At 48.8% G+C, this 22,346-nt stretch overlaps 1 protein-coding gene across 3 annotated transcripts in view; it reads left to right on the top strand.

Annotated features, from left to right (window-relative positions):
* The window catches only part of LOC122385279 (nephrin-like), a 58,274-nt gene that overhangs the window by 16,864 nt on the left and 19,064 nt on the right, over positions 1 to 22,346 (top strand). For all 3 annotated transcript variants that reach the window (XM_043373423.1, XM_043373424.1, XM_043373425.1), the window contains exons 3-7: positions 9,512 to 9,644; positions 12,651 to 12,862; positions 15,457 to 15,567; positions 16,068 to 16,271; positions 21,418 to 21,569. In XM_043373423.1, coding sequence (XP_043229358.1) covers positions 9,512 to 9,644; positions 12,651 to 12,862; positions 15,457 to 15,567; positions 16,068 to 16,271; positions 21,418 to 21,569 — 812 coding nt within the window. The remainder of the gene's footprint in view (positions 1 to 9,511; positions 9,645 to 12,650; positions 12,863 to 15,456; positions 15,568 to 16,067; positions 16,272 to 21,417; positions 21,570 to 22,346) is intronic.

Raw genomic sequence — 22,346 nt, forward strand, 5'->3', positions numbered from 1 at the left:
TCCCCTCTCTGTTTTCATCACTTCTAAACACAGGGACGGTGACAGAACTTGGAGACATTTGATTTGGAATTTCAACCCTTGCAATTGATCCGTGCGGAGGCCAGGATCACCTCAGAAACGGAGCTACATGTTGTATTGTATATGGTCTCAGAGTCGGCACAGGAGGATGTCTGAGCCATGCGCGGGCCGACGGCGTCCTTATTTTATGTCGGACGTTCACTTACAATTGGCAGCTATTGAGTTTGGAGTTGGACAGCTGGGGCTGATTGTGTTTGCTGTTAACTGTTACGGATGGACGAACGTTCCTTAAAGATTTGCTGAAAGATCTCGCCACGAGTCTGATCGAATTGCTCTGTATTAGCCATCAGCTCTATCTAATTTTATACCCGTCATGCTGGGTGCACCAGAAACAAAGAAAATTTATTTGAAATTTAAATGAAGCTCAGTCGAACGCCGGATGGAATATTTTGACGAGCCCGATTATAATCCGAGTCTCCTTTATAAGGTGGTTAACAGCACTGAAGAGTTATTCTTCCCCTTGTTTTGAACCCCTTCGACGTGCAAAGATATCCAAATTCGTCATTATGTACATAAACTCAATACGTTTAACATATTTGAAGCACTCTAATGGCGGTGCCTCTAATGGCGACGCCGTGCGCTGGGAACGCCGTGGGCGCCGCGCCAGGACCGTGACCCAGGGGCGGGCATACCGCACGCACGTGCACTTATCCATGAAACACAGACATGGGCCGACCTGCTCCCTGGAAAAGTTGGCAATGTCCTAGAAGTGGTAAAGTGAGTCCCTCTGTCTCACCTAAGCTATTCGAGCGGCGCTGACAGCGAGGTATGTCGGTCGATGTCGCCTCCGCTGTCAAACCAGCCACATTACGAGCTGTGACGGCGCAGTGTGACAGGCGAGCTGTGGCAGCCGAGCTGTGACAGACGAGTCGGTAGCTGTCACAGCCCATCTCGTCTCCCGCGCCACCCGATGCGCCTCCCACCGGTGGCCGGCTCACGTACCCTCCCACTCACCCGACGCCAGCTTTGACCGGGTGTTTTCCCAATTACCAATCATCCGGAGTTTCCAAGAAGTGTCGGTGCCTCTAATGGCGACGCCGTGCGCTGGGAACGCCGTGGGCGCCGCGCCAGGGCCGTGACCCAGGGGCGGGCATACCGCACGTGGCTGGCAGCGCACAGCACTCCGCGGCGGGCCGCGCTCATGTCGCGGTATACTGGGAACCGCAGACGAGAATACTCGGCCAGACGCACCGCACAGACCGGGAGCGGGGCGGTCTTGTCGGCTGCCAAAAAACAGGCGCGCTCCATGAGTTGTGCGGGGAAATTGAGTTGTCTGCCTTGCTGCACTTTGTTCTTTGTTATTCGCTCTATTTTTTTCTGCTAGAAAATAGCACGATGCAGCACACGAGTGCATAACATCCAAGGCCAAACTATGAGTATTGTGTTACCCTTTTGTGAAACCTTAAATGCAAATTCTGCTGACTGCACCACCAAATGCTGCAAACTACCGATCGATACCTGTGAATCATTTTTATTTTCGCTAAATAGCTCCTACAGAATAAGCAAGTCATGCAAGCTACAAGACTATTATTTCCAATTTATGTATCGTTGCCGGAAGCAAGTGGCATTTTAGAGGCGCAGTTAGGTCATGGTCCGTCCACACGAACCCTCGCACCAGCCTGGAATTCAAATATAGCCGTCCGTAACGCGCCTGACCTGGGCTGGCTCCGACACCGCGCCGAGGCCGCATTGCAGTTCTGGCTTTACGAGCGGAGATACGAGTGGCGGAACAAAAGCAGTCCTTGGCGCGCTAATCGTTGTGGGACCTGCACTTGGCGGTGACAGCTAACTGCATGGCCAACGCACTGCCCTGTAAATAACCTAACGCCTGGTTCAGAGTGTCCTTAATCTCATCACCTGTAAGTCGCATGACGTTATTTTCAAATTAACTGGCTTATTTCTTAAAAACCTTGGTCACTTCATTACAAACATTTGATAATGTAACTAGGAAACGTCAACAAGAAAGCGTAAAAATATGCAATTTTCTACACACATGTTTTGGAACAAGCGAGCGTGTATTGCGATCGACTGATCAGCTTAACGGAAGCTAGTTTGTACTTACGGTGGAACCTCCCAAACGTCTTGTCATTTATTTGCATGCCTACCGGAAACGCTCCCTGTGGCATTTATTGAATACCCAGAACACAAGAACTGTTTTTGTCTGGCTTGGATCTCAGATCCAATAGATGAAACAATTTTATCCTTATGTTGCGATTAGTTCGGTTCCTCGAGCACCTCTAACCCTACAAGATTTGCAGCATTGATAACGTCTGAAGAACTTCAGAACTTGTCCACAAAACCCACTGCGCCGACGACAGATACAATTAACTAGTTTCAGACGCTCGGCAGATTCCCGTTTCTCCTCGCTAAGTCCCGACATCCCAGGCTTTCCCAGATGGATCTGGTATATCACATTTCGAGCGCCGTTGTCTCTGTCTGCGTAGGCAGAGGGGCGGCAGAGGGGGTGGCAGAGGGGGGCAGAGGGGAGGAGGTGACGGTAGGACGTCCTCATTATTGGTCTGGGTGCTCGCCGGACGCCGTCACAGCGGTCCGGAACACGTGACATGGTGCGAGGTCAGTCGTCACTGGAGACGTCGGCCGTCGGGGAAAGGTCGTTAGCGGCGGTGCCAGTGGGGGCCACACGCGGCAACGGAGCCACACGCGGCAACGACGATACTCTAGTGATTCCTGTTAAAAGAACAAAAATAGCCGTGTAAGTTCATTGTAATGTGCTAGTATCTTCAGGAAATATAACTATTTATAACTTGTATTTATAACGTAGATTTATCACCACTCATTCAATTGTATTTTTTTCGCCTCCTGTGTGTAATCATTCCTAAAGCCTCATGTTTGTTCACATGTAATTCCGATATTAACCGTAATTATCGTAAATACACCCACATGGAAAATCAATCTTCCCCGTCGTTTATCCCGATAAATAAATAATACGTCTCACCAGTCCATTGTCGTAAAAGTTGTTATTGAACAGAAGTGGACTCCAATCGCGGGATTGATTTTCGATCAGACCGCGTGTATAAATCAACTCAATGTTCTGTCGTATGGGCCCTGGCCCTGGCACCGTTCATCAACAAGCTGCGGTGTATGGCGTTTGTTGCGCGGCGGCTCCGTTCCGGCCAGCTCGTTACGCCTTCCCGAACAGTCTGATGGTACCTAATTCACACCACATCGCCGTGTCGGCCGCGGACGATTCACCGTGTCGCGTTTGGATAGGACATCGCGCCCCGAACGGCCATCGCTGTGCTTAACGCCGCCGCCAGCACGACATTGGCGGCACTGCGCGGCCGGCCGTATCGATTGTGACGCGCTGTGACGAGGCATGTTCCTCCCTGGCCGAGTGAGGTCAAATAGTCCCCGAGGACGCGGTAGGCGTTAGTCATCGGCGCCGAAACAGAATACCGAATACCGATGGAGCGGAGGACGTGGTGTTATGTAAAATGGCAGCAGCCGATGTTTGGGCGTTCCGCTAATTGGGTCTACATGCGGTGCAAAGACGGAAAGACATTAGACGGTATTGGGGAGTGTCAGTGTGTGCAGTTGAGCAAACTTTGTGTGTGACTAGTGTTTCCTAACACAATATAGTAGCTCACTTGAACAAGACAAACTACTGTGTGTCTCCGGGCCCCATAGGCGGAAAAGAAATGACCCCGGAAATTAAAGGTGACATAGCACGAACCAATCATTTCCAAAGCTATTGTCAAACCCCGAAACTGTTCCTGGCCAGAAAGTTTTGTCGCTATTTCAATTTTGCCTCGACGTCAAGCAAATATAGGTCATTCTAGCGAAAACTTATCCCCGTATGGAAAATTATCGAACACAACTCGACAGGTCATAATAATATACTGACCTCAAAGCTGAAATCAAACAGAAACCTATCTGTATCAGTGGTGTGCGTCCACTCCGCCCTGTCACAGCGTCGCCTGGCCTGCGGCCGATTTTCGCCGTTGTGTCTGCTCGGCTGAGCTCTGCGGATCGACTGGATGCAATAGGACACGCGACAGGCTCCCGTCACGCCGCGGTCAGGTCGGTGAATGAGGTGCTACCTGGGCTGCCGGTGCCGCGGTCCCATCATGACACTGTGGCACGAACGGTGCCGGCGGGCGAGCAAGTGATCGACAACTACACGCACACCAAGTTTAAAGTACAGTGGTGAAATGGATGATCGTGAAGAGCTGTGATTTTCGTTGTGTAAGGTGGGGTTTCAGAGAGACTCTGAAAATAAATGACGTCTTTTCAAAGGAAGCCTGGCTACGGTCTGCAAGTTGCGTTGAGTTCGTGACTAGTTTTCGTCCGACTTTGTCACCCGGCGTCCGACTTTGGTCGCGTGCAGAGGTCACTTCGCAGCAGCTCTGGCTGTCGGTGACATTCGCAGAACCCGCTGAGCCGCCATGAAACCGGTATGAAAGCTCCGCTCACTGCCTTTCTGAGGTAAATAAAGACGGATATAATCACTCCAGAGCGGACCCGTGAAACGGCACACCGCTGTTATGGTGAACGGTAATGATCGACTGCCGCTTAGACACTCCTGTGAAATGGGCTTTCGTCGCAACGCTTGAAGGATTTTCCAGGGCTTTATTGGTGAGATTGTTCCGTGTTCACGGCGCTTTAAATGTGTCGGCATTCGACTGTGCCTCATGCAACATTTAGAAATACGTGTGCATATATGGACGCCGGCATTTTGTTCATTCCAAGTCAGACATGTGCTACTTCGGCGTGAAATCAGCTGACTGCGATCGTTTACGCGGTTACCAAGGCAGTATTTTTTCTTACAATTGTAACACTTGCATTTTCCTCACATAACATGATATCGAAGCGAGCACCATTCCTTGGACTTCAGCTTTATGCTGCTTATTTTCTTCTGAGATCGGTAGAGCTTGCACACAGTAACACATACACATTGGCCGTTTTCACGACGGAATAGCAGGCATCTATTTAATCCCCATTTAATCCTTTAGTTCCTCAGGAATTTTAGTAGTTCTTTTTAGTAGGTTCCCCAGCTTTCGAATGAATGGTGCGTTAGTTTGCTATTTTTCTATTAAATATCACATCGATTTACTTTATCTAAGGATTTATCACTAATATCAACATAAAGCGTAAGCACAATTATAAAATTATGAAATTATTAAATACTAGTACAATAGTTAAAAAAGATACTGAGTTGCCAGGCTACAAAGAATATATTCATTTATGGCGCACGACAGACATTTAGAAAGCAGCGCCCTGTTTTATTGCACGCTGCTAGCCGCTTCCATTGGGTTTTGCAGGCCGACGTCATTGGTCGTTACACGTATGATGTCACGCGACTTGTGGCCTGTCACGGCTCTTTAATGATCTCCACTAAATGAATGCAACAATGGCCTTTTAAGTTGATCTCTGTGGCCATCTGTCTATGGAGCGACCAATACGAAAGTTGGGTGAATTTACCGGGGTTACATGACTATGAGCAAGCAAATGTGTATCAGGAATGGATTTAGGTGGAGAATTGCGCCGGACCATGAGTGCTCGAACGCTCCCAATTCCACGCCGGTTTGGCTTTGGAGCCGAGACAGACGATGCGGGTCAAGGTCACCGCTGGGGTAACGGTGGATTGGCTGCGCCCGAGCACCCGTAACGCGGCACAATTCTCCATCTATGGATTTTCCTATTCGCTCAGCATTGTGATAGGCGTTCGTAATAGCATTTACTCTGCTCATGTACCTACCTATCCCCGGTTATTTAAAAGAAGTTTTTGTGGGGGAATATCACGGCTTTAGGTACTCGGTGGCCCTATTCACGACTTTCAAAGAATGCTCCGATAACTAAACACCGCACAGACCTACTGCATTAGTGAATCTGACAGAAGGTCTGTGGAATTACATCCCCCCTCACCACACCCCTAAAAACTCATCCAGTGTCCAAAACCACTTTTATCGACTCGCAAAAAAAAAACACACACACACACACACACATACACACACAAAGCATGGGGCATGTCAGCTCTCAGTTCATTTATCATTGTCTTTACCATGGTTCAATTGCATTGCGCGATTTAAAGCACGTGAGTGACCATATAGTATATATGTAGAAAATAATATCTACAGCAAAACATCCAAAATTACAAAGGCTACAATGCTTAAAAAGTAGGTTCATCAAGGAAGCCCATTTTTACTTGCGTTGTGTTCCCAACCATGCGATTCCAACGCGGGCTATTCGCAACGTCTGTTAAGGCACGTTAACAACTGACAAGCCGCCACCGCTGCCACTTATTCATAGATGGTTGATATCGCAGCTTGGGCGTCAGCAGCGCGGCCCACAACGCGTCGGCGCCAGCGCACGCAGCTGTTGGCACTCGGCAGCCGGTGTTGCGACTTAACGGCCGGCCGGCCCCATGAAGGAGAAGCTCTTGGTGAAGCTTTGTGATCGCCTCATAGCCGCCTTGGATGTCATCTTTCTTGGCAGATCCATCCGTTCAGATGGTGCGGTGCAGTCTGGATAAAGGACGAAGTCCAACGCCGCTAACCCCGCGACCGCCACCCCACAACGTGGCCGCAGACCGAACGGGCGTGAGGGCCGTAAGGGCCACCCCGCCATCCGGTAGGTGGCTGAGCAGCCGGGCGCAGCGGCGCCTGGGCGGCGGCCGCGCTGAGATGAAGTCCCAAACCGCCATGTCGCCATCACCGCCATCACCATTGCTGCAGCTGTTCCCAACCGCCTCAATCGCCGCCGTTTTGCCAGCAGTCGCGCCGCGGAATGGCAGAAGCTCCAGAGTAGCCTCCAGCGCCCCTCTCCGCACGTGTGCAGGTGCACTGCGCCGCCGCCGGGTCCGACGTCCAGGCAGAACATGATATTTCCATGCTGCTCCGACGGTGGGCTGGTCTTGTTTGGGCGTTCCTCCACTGTGACGTCGGTTACGCCTGCCCCGGCCAGGGCGCAGAGGCCGACGTGTCACCATCCGGTTGCAGTCCTCAGTCGGGTCGCAACGTGTACCTCTTCCGCAGCGTGGAGCGCGCTCCCGCTGGGCATCGATACAGCCAAAAGTAGCATAGCATGCGGGCGGCCAGCGCTGCGCCGGACAGCGGACCCATGCCGGGGGTATGCCGGTCTCGGCCATTAGCGGGGTCGTCGGGGCCGAGGCTGTACATACAGCTGGTGACCGCGTGAGCCGCCAATCGAAGCTCACGGCTTATAAGCTCGACGCGGGCATCACACGCCGTCCCGATGGGAGCTCCACGACGCCGCCGCGAACTCCAGCGCGGCTCGCAGCGCGAAGACCAGTACGGACGGCCGGGGCAAACGGCGTGCGGGAGTCGCAGGCGACGTTCTGCGGACAGAAAGGGTTGGGCATAAGCTGGTCGGCAGGACACTCTTGAGCCGAGCCTTTGATGTAATTACAGATGATCCAGAAGCATGCACAAAACTTCATGACACACTATTCTCATTTATGTATTTGCTACATATGATATGATATACCAGCTCATGATCAGTGACGCATTCTGGGCAATATGTTCTAAAGTGAAGTAACTGAAGTTACAGCTTAAAAGCTTAAAAAAACAGCTTAAAAAAACACACACACATTCGATAGCTTATGAGAATAACATGCCTTGTGTGCTTAATGCAGGAAAATATTTTTTCCACTTTTTTAGAAACAGCAAAAGAGTTGTCAACAAGCCATGTCAACTACCTAAACAATTTTTATGGAAACTGCTCTAGCTAGCTTAAAGTTCCACAACGTTTCCGGAGCACCGTACCCAAACTCAGTTCATGTTACAAGAAAAAACAGTAATAATGCCTCCTAATTTTGAATGAACTATAGGTTTGAGTAATTTGATTTGGAAAGCAACAAATTTCCGCACATCATTTTAGCAAAATTACTATTTTCTTCAGCCATCAGGTTACACAAAACTATAGTAAACTTTATGATCTAGTTTACACAAAACCAAAGCCCCGATTTTAACAAATGTAGATAAAATTTAAACAATTTTAAAAAATGTATCGTGGAGAAAATGAAAAGTGTAGATTTGTAAAGCCGGGATATTTCAATTTCACGGATTAGGCACTTAAAGAAATATCTTCACCTTTCTTTGAGCCACCAGCCTTCAGCCAAGTTTTACACGAATGTAGTGAAGCAGACAATGTGGCAACTCAAAATTGTGATGGTTTGAGATAATTATGACGGTAAAAGAAAAAGCAACACAAGGTTCCTTACCCTCGTTTTTTCACATGGGTTCAGATGAGGCTTCAACTGTTGCCGACCTGAGGAGCTATAGGAACTTGAGCTTTCCAAAACTCAATTTCTAAGGGCACTGAGCAGTGTTTGGCTTTCACACGAATGCGATAGTAAGTTATATGAAGTTGACAAAGCAAGCAAAGCAAAGCATGATGCCCCGCGCGTCCGCCCGCGACCACGCCCCGCGTCCGACTCCCGACCGCCGCGTGACCCGAGGCGCCCGGCGGTCACGTGACCTACCGGCCGGGACTGCAAACGGCCTTCACCACCATTCTTGTATGACGTCATATCCTACTGAGGTGCTGATTGGTCGGAATTAGATACCTGAAGGTAATTATCTGCCGTAGCTATTTTTGTTTCATTGTTTTGCGTGTTTTCTTATATGAAATGTAATTAAAAAATTTGTCATATTTTAATCACCATTAAAACATAACTGAATAGGTATAAAAGAGAACTCGATATATACTTTCCTTGTTTTTAAGAATTCCGGAATTAGATACCCGAGGGAGCAAAGAGGGAGCAAGTTGCCACGCTGATTTAATACCTCATAGTCGAAAGGTGGGCTACTAGAACCAAAAATTGCTGTGTTTGTAAATAAATAAGTGATTTGAGGGCAAAAAATGCCCGGATTTAAACTTCTAAAATTATTTTGAACATAAAATATTTCAGTTTGAGGGATGTTAAGGCCTCTAAGGGTAGGTACTTTTTAGGTATCAAATAAGTTCCTCTGCGAAAGTTCCGTCGTGAAAACGGCCTTTATGTACTTTATGAATGAATAACACATGTACATTATGAATGAAGTAAATGAGCCCACATATACCTAAGGCACTCAGATGTTCAAAGACGTCTTCTCAGATCCTGCAAAAAAAGGTTGCTGATAAGTGAGACTTATGTAAGAAACCGAGCGACGCTGAGGTGGCATTCTGGTGAGAGTCTGCCGCAATGGATACCCAGTCGTTACAACGAACAGTCTGTGCTTCACTTTGATATCGGAGAGCCAATGGGTACACGGCTGGTCTGTGGTGAACCACTTGAAATCAGGCCTCTGCATTGTAGTCATATGCCGTTATATTTTTTATAGTTATCGACTTCTTTTGCAAGAAAGCACTGTGGTAAGTTTGCGCATTTGTATCTTCTTTCAACAAGCAATGCGCCCAGCTACGAGCGGGGATCCTAAGAGACCACTAACAACTGTTCTCTTTTCTGCAGGTGCTGTGGTGCTCACTTCGGCGGTGGTGGGCGGTCGCGCGAACCTGCCCTGCAGTCTGACCTCGGAGAAGCCTGGCGACCGACCTGACCTCGTCCTCTGGTATAGGGACAACGCCGGCGCGCCCATCCATAGGTGAGAAGAAACGCGCTGGGGTGCGCCTGTAAAAAGCAAGTGCACATATTTAGCTCATATGCATAGATTCTAGCATGTTGATTGGAAGGTGACTGGAGTAGAAAGCTGAGCAAAAAAGTACACTTACTCGTACAACTGCACTAATTTCTGCACATATTTTGTAAGTGCTAGTAACTGAGGATGTACACGTTTTGGTGCAAATTATTCAATGTATTGCTTTAATCTATCCACTAAATTATTTGTTGATCACTTCAAAGCAACAACAAACAACCATTGTTTCCTGCTCAGCTACCATAAACAGCACGGCATTGATAAGTGACAAGATTAACGCTGTAAACCCGTGAGCCTTTGTTGCATCAGCATAGAAGGTGTTGACATGGAGTAATGAATGCCATTAGAGCAAACACTGTCAAGATGCACCGTTCGGCTTCACTACGTCTGGTCACTGACATAAGCCAGCCGTGGCACATCGATCTGGCCCTCTCGACAATACATAGCGACCACTCAGCAGTGGAAGGGCCATTAACTGGCCTAATTAACAATGGAATATTGACGCGGCTCTGAAGACGATTCATAACGCTTTATGAATCGCACACAAGTTTATGGCGGCTTTCTGCTGGCAATGGGCCCATCCGTCAGCTGCCCGCTGCCGCCAGCCTGCGGCCCGGCTGGGCCAGGGATGGAGCAGGGAGCAGTGTGGCCTGTATAACACTGAATGGAATTCGGGGCCAGAGGGTCGGAAAAATCGGGTCATGTTTGGATATTCTTTTGAGTTGTAGGTATGTTATTGTCTTAGATGGCTAGATAAATGCGGAAAATACTTTCGTACTTTTCATAGTGTTGCCTTTTTGTAAGCCTGGCATCTGCAAAGTTGAACAGCGGAAGATGCAAACTTAGAGAATGGCGTAAGCATAGCGATCTTGGTAAATATAAGTAATGACAGCGCACGAACTGGAAATGTGATAGATATCTCGAAAAATGGACCGTTCGAGATGTCTAAGCACATTCATAGGTATATATGGACTGCATGCAATTTAGTAACCAGTATAGCGCCTTTTGGGGCGACTAACGGAGCGAGCGAGGGGGTGAGTCTTGCACGTGCGAAATTCGAGGGGGTACCTCCAACTGACTTGTGCACGGCACCCTACTGACCGGTTTCTAGCGATGTGCCAAATTTGAGCACAATCGGCCCAGCCGTTCTCGAGATCTGGAAGCGGCACCCTGCACGTGCGCACGTGCAAAATGGGTCCCAGCTGACTTTTGCACGGCACCCTACTAACCGGTCCCTAACCGCGTACCAAATTTGAGCGCAATCGGTCCAGCCGTTCTCGAGATCTGGAATCGACCCCTGCACGTGCGCACGTGCAGCAGCACCCCAACTGTGGTACATGGATATGTATTGTCTAGTGGGTGCCTACCTACCTGCCAACTTTCAGCGCAATCGGCCCAATAGTTACCGAGATATTGCAACAATTACAAAACTGACACCTCTTCGTTTTGCACGTGGCACGTGCATAAGGGGTCACCCACATGCATCGGGAATAGTCCAATACTTGGTAGAAGGAATGAAGCTACCCTACAAAAATTACCGCATCTAAATCGGTCAAGTGGTTGCTGAGATATAAGCCTCGCAAAAGCGTCCGCACGGCCGCCGGCCGCTCATACTCAGAAATTTCCGTTAATCTAAGGAAAGACTACGCTCGCTTCGCTCGCTCCGTAATGAAACGCAATGGCTGCACCGCAGCATGTATGTACACCTATGCATAATGCATATGAATTGATTGATTACCAGATTAAGCACACATGCACAGTGCACACCACATAGTTCATTGGACTTTCCATGCAATAACCGATTTTTTTTATAGAGTTTTAAATGCCACTTGTGATGCGAGCCGATGTTTTGTGGGATCATCTTCTTTCTTTCGATACGGAAATTATATAAACATTGTCTATCAGACTTTCTGTTTGTGTTACAATTGCAGCAATAATAAAAAATGCAAAAAAAAAATCAAAGCAGCTAATAGCCGTTTTCACGACGGGGTATCCGGCAAATGTACCTGATTTGACCAAATCTGCACCTAATTTCTTTTAAAGCAAATATCTTCATTTTATGAATTTATTTCAGTGTTTTAATCGATGATGCTCTCTGATAATATGACAAAGCAGGCATATATGCAATTAGTGCAACCCTAGCTGATAGCTGCTAAGAGACACACTGAACCTGATTTGACCAGATGTGCACCTAATCTGTACCAGATGTGCACCAAATGTGTACCAGATGGCCGTCGTGAAAACGGCTCTTGTTAAATGTGTTCATACATTTTTAGCCTTTCATAGTTGGGTTGTCATTGAAAGTCCTGCATTCGATTGTCCTGTCGCCAATTTCCAAGCTGAAATATCGATGACACTGTAGTCGGCACTACTACGTCGTTCAGCGGCATCCTACCAGGATACGTCCTATTCGTTTCACTGGTCTCGCAGTGAATGAGCTTCAATCGCGTGTGCGCGCGGAAACGGGCAAGGATCGAGCATCCACTTAATCTAAATCGGCGCCGCCCTACCGAAGTGGCTGAGCTGACGAGGCGTCCTACAGCGCTGTTCGGACGAGGCTTGGGCCGTTTTATGTAAATTATTAACTCTGAGATGAGCGGGTAGGCGCCGAGTTCACAGCTCATGGCTCTGCTCGGTGGCACGGTGTCGAGATATCGTCACGGCGCTCGGACGATCAGTCAGTGGTTCTCGGGTCGGTGGTCAAGAAGGTCGTGGGATAATCCGTCCAATGCGGATTGTACAAAAAGGCTTTATATCCAATGTACAATGACAAGGTTAGCTGACTGTTTTGCTTCTTTTGGTGAGGTGTCTGTTCTGTTTCGTGCTTTTTGTTTTATGCCTCTCTTTCCATTTTTGTTTCCTTTCCAAGACCGATATTTTCTTCCTGAATGGGACTGTTAAAACTGGACCAATGTTTGTGATTTTTCATTCGCGATGTTATTTGTTTGCCCACAGTTTTGACGCGCGTCAAGGTTCACTGAGTGACGGCGTCCAATGGAAGGACAACTTTATTCTGGCCAACCGGAACGCCGAGTTTCTGGTGAACACGTCTCCACCGGTGCTGGCCATTGATGACGTCAGAGAGGCAGACGCTGGGGAGTACCGATGTCGGGTGGACTTCAAACTGACGCCCACCAAGTACCACCGCGTCAACCTCACCGTTATCGGTAAGTGATCTTGCGCACATTTTAGGTCACAAAGCTCGATACCGAGCCCGAGTACGACTTTGAAGGATCAGCCATGTTAATAGATATAATTTTTTTTTGTTAAGTTTTGTTTGAGCTAGACAGATGCAGATTGTCGACACATGCCTCTACGACACTGTTTAAAGTAAAATGTGCATTTATAACAAAAAAAAAAAACTAAAAGGCATGATTCATTTGTCATTTTCCTCTCTTCCAGTCATGCAGGCTATATGAGCACAAAAACTGCACTTCTTGTGGCTCGTTTTATTTCTTTTTGTAGGTTTCAGACAGAAACGTCGCATCGGACTCGTCCCGTCCGCTGTAGTTTGTGTATTCCCCGCTAGATGTCTCTCGACGTCAGCGCCGTGTTCATGCTGTGCCGCAAGGCAGGCATTTCCGACTCCGGCCGCCAGGTGTCTCTCGAACCTGGGACCTGATGCGTGTTGTGACGTATGTAGACTGGCAACACCGGGACTTGAGCCTATCTTATTAGTTTGTGTTTTAGAGTTGCTGTACATATAGGCGGGTTGCTATCTAAGGCGGGTGTTATGTCTAGGTTACGGTGACGCCTAAAACGAGGAGCAAATGTTTCGCACAGCCCATTTATACCAGAAGGAAACCCTTGTGCTGTTATGCTTCGATACATTCTAAACAAATGCGCAAATTACCTGTCAGCTGGCATAACCACGTGCTAAATTATTCATCACATTAATAGCCCTGTTGTTCGATGAGAATCCAGGCACGAACCAGTGATGGGGACATGGGCTTGCCAACACCGCCCAGCCCCTAGCTACATCCACGCCATTGTTTCGGCTCACGGTGTTTAAAATCCAGCGGCGCCTCCCGAGTTGCGTGCTTGCATGACAGACTCTAATCATTGTCAAGATCTTGGCTTATGGAACGGCGTGGATGGCACGAAGCTTCAGATTTATGACGTGAAAAAGACCCTGGACGCCATTGTAAAATCTTCACTTCATGGAAAAACGTGCCCGATTATAAAATCAATTTTCGCTAAAAGCAGTTCTCGATCACATTTTATAAAAATTCTTAAATGAGAGTGCATAGAATCTTTTTCTCTAATTCAATGCTGCTTAATGGCTTCAGGAAGCCAATTAGCCGTTTATCTCATCAACTGAAATGCATGCTGATAATACGAAAATGTAATGCCTTGTGGTATATTCATGATGAAAGGCGTTTTCATCGCTTTTAAGTTCTTTAAATGTTTACGAACTACCTTAATTTTAAAGTCACATTCACCTATACAAGAAGCGTTGAATATGTCTAATTATCAACATTCTTACCGAATACAGTTGTGCAATGAATATTGATCATGTTTTATTGGTTAAAAACGGTATTATCTTAATTAAACTTCCGTGTAATTGGTTTACATTCCCAAATCAACATGAGCACACTTTTGAACTATTTCATTTTCATCCAAAATGATCCCGGTTAAAAAATTATCCTGGCTAAGAAACATACTTAACAACGCATCCCGAGCTATCTGGAGCTGCCGCTGGGTGCACTGGGGCGTCCACGTGTGTGCGCAGTATTTCCAGGCCAGTGCCGGACATCTCCGGCCCCTGGCGACGGTATGTCGCCTCAGCTGGCCGGCGATGCGCTCCACAAGTTTGCCAGGTCCGGATCGGAAGACGGCGCCTGCCGCTGGCTCGCGACAGGCCGCTTTGACAGTTGAAGTCTACTGCCAGGAAGCGTCATGTATTTCGCCGCCGGTCGGCCGAGTTTGACACATGGTCCGGCCGCGCTGCAAAACGCCGACCTGACGGCCGCGGATGTGAACTTGGCTCGCGCCTGCCCGGGTCATTTCCGTCATGCGAGTCGATGTGGTTAGACCAGTGCCCGGTTTATTTATCGATACCGTGTCTGTCCCTCCCAATCTTCCCGTCCGTCGGCTAGTTGCGGTCTGATCCGCGTCGTCCCGAGCTCGGCGCCGTCGATCGATCGTTACCTCCCACGGCGTTACCGGCGGTCACGTCCGGCGGCAGTGCAGCGGTGCAGGACGGGCCCCGTTCGGCCCCACTCGCCCACTGGACACCTGGCCGCGGCCGCCAGTGGCGCGCTGTCGCCCCTCCGGGGCATTTTCCGGACGACCAGCGGTGTTAATGACGCCGCGCGCCGGAGCGCCGCCGACACCGAGGTGGCCGCTCCTGGGCAGTAATTGGTCGCCGGCCGGTGAGAGGTCGTTAGACGGACACATGAGCCGGCTGATTTGAGTCCGGTCTCCCCGGCACGCGCCAGCGCGTCCGCTCACCGGCCGTATGGTGGCCTGGCCGGGTAATTTTATGGTCGACCTCAGCCTGAGAGGTAACTGAAATGTCCGCGACTGAGCCCTGAGGTGAACCGGACCAGCCTGTTTGATCCTACACCCCTGAACAGAAGCACTATGGGCACCTAATTTTCTCGGAAATTGGGGCACTGGGAAAGCGCAGATCCTCCAGTGGTCAGCATCGCACATGCCAATACACCATACACATAAATGCATTTTATATTTGTAGCTCTTCTCTTTTGTAACTTTTTTTGCAACATAATGGTAACACGTTCTCATTATTTTGTTTCAGTGCCCCCGACTCGGCCTGTGATTCGCCTGCCCACCGGAGACCGGGTGGGAGACATCCTCGGGCCTCTCACCGAGGGGGACAAGGTCCAGCTGAGCTGTGAGACACGCGGAGGTGGGTCGCTCTGCAGCACTCTCCGGGTCGTACACACAAACATAAAACAGACAGACACAGCCGCACACAGGTTATCATGTTGTCTGAGCGGCAGACAGGCGCCATTAGCGTCAAGCTGGTAAAGGAACGCTAATTAACTTTTGGTCATCAAAGCAGAACCATGGTATTGTAACTCAAACTCTTTCATGTGCCTGCTATTGCAGTCTGTGGTAGTAGTTGCAGACATTCTTTTAAGGGAAACTGTGGATTTTGGGTGGGTTAAAAGTGGTAGTAATCGGCCTCAAAGATAAATAACATTAGCATGCATATTAAAGTAGCTGTGTGCAATATTTCAGTATTTTTGTATTGGTTAGAAAACAAATGTAAATTTTTCCCGGTTATTATTTTTTAATAAGAAATCCAAGTACCTTGCGAAAACCCAGCATTGTCCAAAGAAAGATGTCCAACAGACGTTCCTTTCGTTCGAGTGCGCGCCTGTTGACCTGCCGCGGGTTTCGCAGGTCGTCCGGCGCCGTCCCTCTCGTGGTGGCGCGGCCCGACGCTGCTGAGCAATGCGCACGTGGTGACATCTAGCGGCGTGCTGCGCAGTGTGCTCCACCTGCCTGCCATCTCTCGGTCGGACGTCGACCAGACCCTGACCTGCCACGCCACCAACAACAACATCAGCAAGCCGCTCTCCAGCAGCGTCCTACTCAAAACTTACTGTGAGTACCTACCGAGAGTGATCCTTTCACACAAGGTGCAGACATTTGAGTCAAGGCTCTTTACACAGCAGAAAACAAAAACATGGAAGCCCGGTATATCACCCATTAGTCTTCTGGAAGATCAATTTTCAGAAATGAGAGCAGCTATGTAAATACATCGCACCATTCTTACGAACGCGCGACAGCAGTCTACGGAGAACATAAGTCGTTTGGGGGCCGCCGACATATTAAGAAGACATTGGTCGCCTTACCATCAAAACCACGGAGTCACACCTTCATCAGCGGCGCTCGGAGCTCATTTTCCGTGCTGTTACGAGCTTTCCCAGCCTCTCACCCTCCGTGTACCCTCTGGCCGACGGGCGCAGCTGTAAAAGCTCGCCGAGCTGTTGGCTTAGACGGCGTGTCAGCTCAGCTTCAAAGCCTCATATCAATGCTGAAGTGATTGATGGAGCTGTTAAGTGGGTGTTATATAGTTATACGTCATAAACCGTGCATGCGTGACAGGGCCCATAAAGCCGACTGGTCGATAAATGCCGGCAATGAGCGCAGTCAGCCGGCGAGCGGCTCCGGTGGTGGGGATCGGAACTGGCGGGTCCGGAGCCAGCTCAAATCGCGACAGCGGAGTATTTCGAATGGGATTTGATGTTTTGGTTTATCAGAGACAATGCAAAATTTAGTAACTTGGTACATGGGGATTAATATAGCAGCATTTTCTTTGTCATTGTTTGCGTAATTTGGTTAACGGACTTTAGTTACCTTAGCTTGCGAGTGCAATGCATCTCCTCCGTTTGCCCTTTGGCACAATAATTTGATAAATGTTCTTGCTTTTGCCACTATTTCCATTACGAAATGTTATTTTTGGAGCATTACTTTTTTATTCGTTTTTTTTTTCTTGAATAGCAGGACTTTCGTGACTGCTAAGCGTATGGGCAAGCAATCAGCAAAATTGTGAAATGAGGAAAATTTCACAAATCATTTTCCATACAAAGACCTCCCCTTCAAAGATATGCAAAGCATAAAGAAGAAAAGTCCGTTCTATTTCCAATAATGAACCACGAATCTACCGCGAGCAGCGGTTTCCCTGAACTTTCTAATAAAACCGATTCCGAATGTTGTGAATTTAAATATTTCCTGAAAGTCGTGGCATTCCTTCTTTATAACGTCTATCTGGTCTGGCAGCCGGCGGCCGAGGGTGCCACTCGCCGGATTGGCTGCACCGCTGGCAGCGAAATGAAACTGGCCGGCGCGCGGCCGGCCGGCTCGGCGGCGAGCCGAGGGCCGGCGGACGGTCTTACCGGGCCTATCTGGGCAGCTGGCCTCTCTGATTGCATCCTCTCAGCCCGGGCGAGATTACTGGAACAGGCGGCGGCACCGCCAGCGAGAGCCGAGTGGAGTGGTTTGAAGGGCCGATGCAGTTTGTCGTTCGTCGTATTCGTTCTATCGTCTGTACGTCTTTCGTTCGCAGTCCGTCGTAGGAGGCATCGTTAATCGCCAATCGTCTGTGGTCTGTCATCTGTCGGCGGTCGTCTCTCGTGTCTCGTCTCTCGTCTGTCGTAGTTCGTCTCTCGCCCACCGTCTGTGTCATCTGCCGTGAACCACAAACCGTCTACCGTTCGTCGTTCCCCGCCCGACCGATGTTTGGTGTCTGTCGGCGCTGACGGAAGCGCGCCGCTCGGGTTTTGATTTGTCGCCGGCCGGGCGGCGCGTCGCACCACCCAGGTGCACCGAGCCGACGCGTCGGCGCCGACAGCTCCAACACAAACAGAGCTGCCGCTCGGCGGAGTCGGCGCGCCGCGGGAGGTCGACATGGACGGTGCAGAGCGCCACGGGCAGCCGATGGAGTGTGCGCGGGCAGAGGGGCGGGGGAGATGGAACGGGAGGGAGAGAGAGAAAGAGAGAGAGAGAGAGAGAGAGAGAGAGAGAGAGAGAGAGAGAGAGAGAGAGAGAGAGAGAGAGAGAGGGGTAGTGGGTGCGAAATTGGTGAGGACGGGTAAAGATCGGTGGTCTGAATGTGAATCACAGGAAAAGGAATATACGGGAACAAATAAAGAACGAGTGATGAGCGACTGGAAAATGTTAGATAACAGGTCATTGTGAATTTGGCTAGCCATACCTTGGCAAGTCCGTCTGTTGCAATATTTGCGAAGAGAAGATACGTCAACGGAGATTTTACCGAAGTGAAGCCAAACATCAGTCAGTCAGTCGCATGTTTTGCACCGCTGGTGCTGAATACTGATTGGGATCCGGCTGACACGTTTGGCGTACCAAATAGCGCGACACGATTCAAACTCTGAGCGTTCGCCGTCGCCGCCGAGAGGGCCGAGTTTGATCCAGTTGATGTCGTTCGGCCGGTTTTCTCTTTGATGGGGGACACGAGGTACTGCTATTGACTCTTTCTCTCTCTCTCTCTCTCTCTCTCTCTCTCTCTCTCTCTCTCTCTCTCTCTCTCTCTCTCTCTCTCTCTCTCTCTCTCTCTCTCTCTCTCTCTCTCTCTCTCTCTCTCTCTCTCTCTCTCTCTCTCTCTCTCTCTCTCTCTCTCTCTCCCTCTCCACGCCAGTACCATTTGCCCGTCGCGCTGGCCGGCTAGTTGGGCCTCTGATCCCAAGTTGAGCCGCCGTCGCGCCGTCGGCCCACGGCTGAATACAAGTGGCCCACTCGACGCAGCGCTCCTCGCCGTGCGTCTACCGACGTGTCGGCGCCGATGGAGGGGCGACACGCCGGCTGTCGAACGTCAGCCCGTGCTACCGGGGAGCGTCTGAGAGCTTCCTGGCACTGCGGCGGCTCCATGTTCCCCGGCACCCTAGCAGCAGCCATGGCCCGCGAGGCTCTCGCGCTGAAAAGTTGACACAGGTTTTAGTTGGGTCCGGGGTGGCTCCGGTAACTGCCTTTCGAATTAGCAGTGGGCCAGGAGTTCTCTGAACGGCCGCAGACTACCGACCGGTGAAGTGAGCCTGTCGCCGGCTGTCCGTACAGTTGCCGGGTGTCCCAGGAGGCGCGGCGTGGAAACCGACGAGCCCCGTTCGCAGAATGGCTGAATAATTTCCAGTTGAGTGAAGGCAAGTGCTAATTTTATGAAATTAACCCGGCACCGCCTGGGCTATTTCCGTACCCACGACAGCCTGGGGGGGGGGGGTCGGATCCGACCCCCCCCCTGTTATCTCGAGAACCAATGGTCGTATCGAGCCCCGCGAGGCGGCGTTCGAAAGGTCTCTACGAGACCTTCCCAAAGCACTCTTAAGATTTTAAGATTGAGGTCAACTTTCGGGTCAAGGTCAGGCCAAAGGTCAAATTCAGGGGTTTTGCATGAATCGGCTTACGGACAGCGGAATCGATAGCTGCTGCTCGAAACTCACCAAAAATGACCTCAAAGGCCTAGTAAAGGTATTATGTGCGTATAGGGTTCATACTAAGCACGGGTCAAGGTCAGGTCAGGTCACGAAAGGTCACGGTTTTCACTTTCTGCTACATGGGCGTGCGACACATGTTTTATGGCTTATTTTTCACGCCGAATCCGATGGTAATGGTTATATGTGACCCCAAGTCACTGTGCTGGTGATAAGTGTGCATTGAAAGCATAAAAAATCGTTTATACTATACATAACTAAACGAGGGCTAAGAAAAAAAGTCAATTTTTCAACTTTTTATTTTTTACATAAAAATGCACTTTTCTAGACGAGCTTTGTCCCAGGAATCTAGTGGTGCCATTTGTTTTCACATGCGATGTTCAGAAGTGCCTCAAATTCACGAAAATGCTTATGACGTCACCATGCCCTATGCATGTTGGAGCTATTTTTTACAATTTAGGGGTCAAAAATCAAGATAGAAAGTTGAAATTTGGGGCATCTAATGTTCTAATAGAGCACTACAACATATATTCCGGTTTTTTGGAAATTCCTAAAATTTTGGATTTTATAAGCTGTTTTCCAAAAAATATAGTTTTTTGAATTTTTAGGGGTGAAAAACACATTTTATGGAAAATCCGAGATAGCCATTTTAAAGAACACGTTGAGCTGCGTCTTTTCATGTCTTTAATTTGCAATTTGCTCCAAACCCTGATTTTTGGCGATTTTTTAAACATTTACCACTTTTTGACTAAAAACGCCATGTAGTTACATCACTAAAATCGATATATCTCAAAAAAGTTTGGAAATTTTTTCTTAAAAATTGCACAGGAGACGTCAAATTGATGGGGGAGAAGGTATACCAAGTTTCAAGTAGATAGCGAAAGTGGTTCATGAGTTATTCAAGAAAAACGGGGGGGTCGGACCGACCCCCCCCCCCCCCCCCAGGCGGTCGCGGGTTAAAGCAGCAGCGCACCATTGGCAACACCGTACATGTTTTCCGCTTCATGATTTGCGAGTTTATTGATTCCGAGAGTCTTGTTTCATAACGCTAGAGTAAGAAATCCAAAGAGCCGGTAGAGTCAAAAACGTCTCAACAATGCTACTGTGAAGGCCCACTACCTCTGTTTTACTACAACAGCACACTACTGAGTCACCAACGTCCTGTTAAACCCAGCGCCGTATCCGCACCAGCCCTTGTCGCGCCATGTTTTACGGCGCTATTCTCCTCAGGCCCATATGGCTTCCATGGTCATATTCATGCATTCCTGTAAAATACGTCCCGTATTTTTGCCGTTATGACGATGGGCTTTACGAGGTAATGAGCCTCCTGCACGACACCTGACTTGTTCATATGTAGATTCCTGTGTGATTGTCTACTTTTCGTTTGTTAGCCAGGTATAAATGCACCTAATGTGCATTAAATCGATTTTGGTCTGCCCCTGAATTACATATAAATGTTCGATTGCACAAGTGCGTGTCTCGTCTGGTTGGTTATCTAGTCGTTACACGCAGAAGCCTTGCGTGTTATGTCTCCGTGAATTACCAGAATACAATTACTTCTGGGTGGCTATACAAATGACACGGCAGTTTGCATGATGATTAATTAGATTCCATTATTATTATTATCTTCGTTCCGTAAAAGTTATTGCCGCCAATCCCATGACGTTTTGCATGATAGTCTTCATCGGTGAGAATAATGATTTGTGAATTTAGTGAGGAAAAGTTGTGTGCTAAAACAAGCTACATAGTTTCACCCTATAGGAAGCCATCACTCATCATCTGCTTTTCTTGTGTATTTCCAGTTCCTCCTCTTTACGTGCGTCTGGTAGGAAGAAACCGGGCGTTCTCTTTGGGCCGCGTGCACCACGTGACCTGTAAGACGGCGGGTTCCCGTCCACAGCCGCAGATCACGTGGTGGATTCATGATGTCCAGCTGCAGGACTACACAATCCAGGTAAGATGCCGACGATAACCGGTGCGCACTGGTGGCCACCAGGGTAATGACGAGACGGATCTAAAACCCTTCCTGTATATTACATCCATCCAGTCGCGATGGCAACCAGCTCATCACAACTTCAGGAACACCGTTAGGGACGCGACGCTGCTTGCCCTATTGACTCCATGCATTCAAGTTCAAACATCTTTTTATAGCATTAGGTTGGTGTGCACATTGATGTGACTATCTGGCTTCAGATGTTAAATGACAGTGCCTCCCCTCAGACATGTTGTCAGGCCAAGGAAATTGAATGAATCACCACCGCTTTCAGTGCCGGCTCTCTGACTCTATTGCACGCAGCAAGCCATTTCCGTCGGTCGTTCTCAATAAAGCGTTCACAGTGATAAAGTAAGACAGTTTTACTCTGATCTGTGCGCTCCATTGGCCCGTTTTGCCCCTTATTGACGTCATACTGATAGAGATTCGGTATCAATAGCATATAAGAAGACTTTTACTGAAAACCTGTCACGGTCTCAATAGTATGGTGATATTTGTAAATCTTCCCGGTAATGTGCGCTATAAAAACTTGCTATCGATTCAATACGACGCACGGATGTCCATTTATATAACTGATGCAAAAAAAGTTTCGTATAGCTTCGGCACCCCAATTGAATCTTGTCATAAGCGTCGCTAAAAACTACAGGGTAATCACTAATCATAATTGAGCTTTACGCTTCAAGACACATGCGCTTATGTGAGCTACTGTTCCGCTGACCAAAAAAGCTACATGACGCG

Source organism: Amphibalanus amphitrite, unplaced genomic scaffold, assembly GCF_019059575.1.
Source record: "Amphibalanus amphitrite isolate SeventyFive unplaced genomic scaffold, NRLGWU_Aamphi_draft 000213F_arrow, whole genome shotgun sequence".
NCBI lineage: Eukaryota > Metazoa > Arthropoda > Thecostraca > Balanomorpha > Balanidae > Amphibalanus > Amphibalanus amphitrite.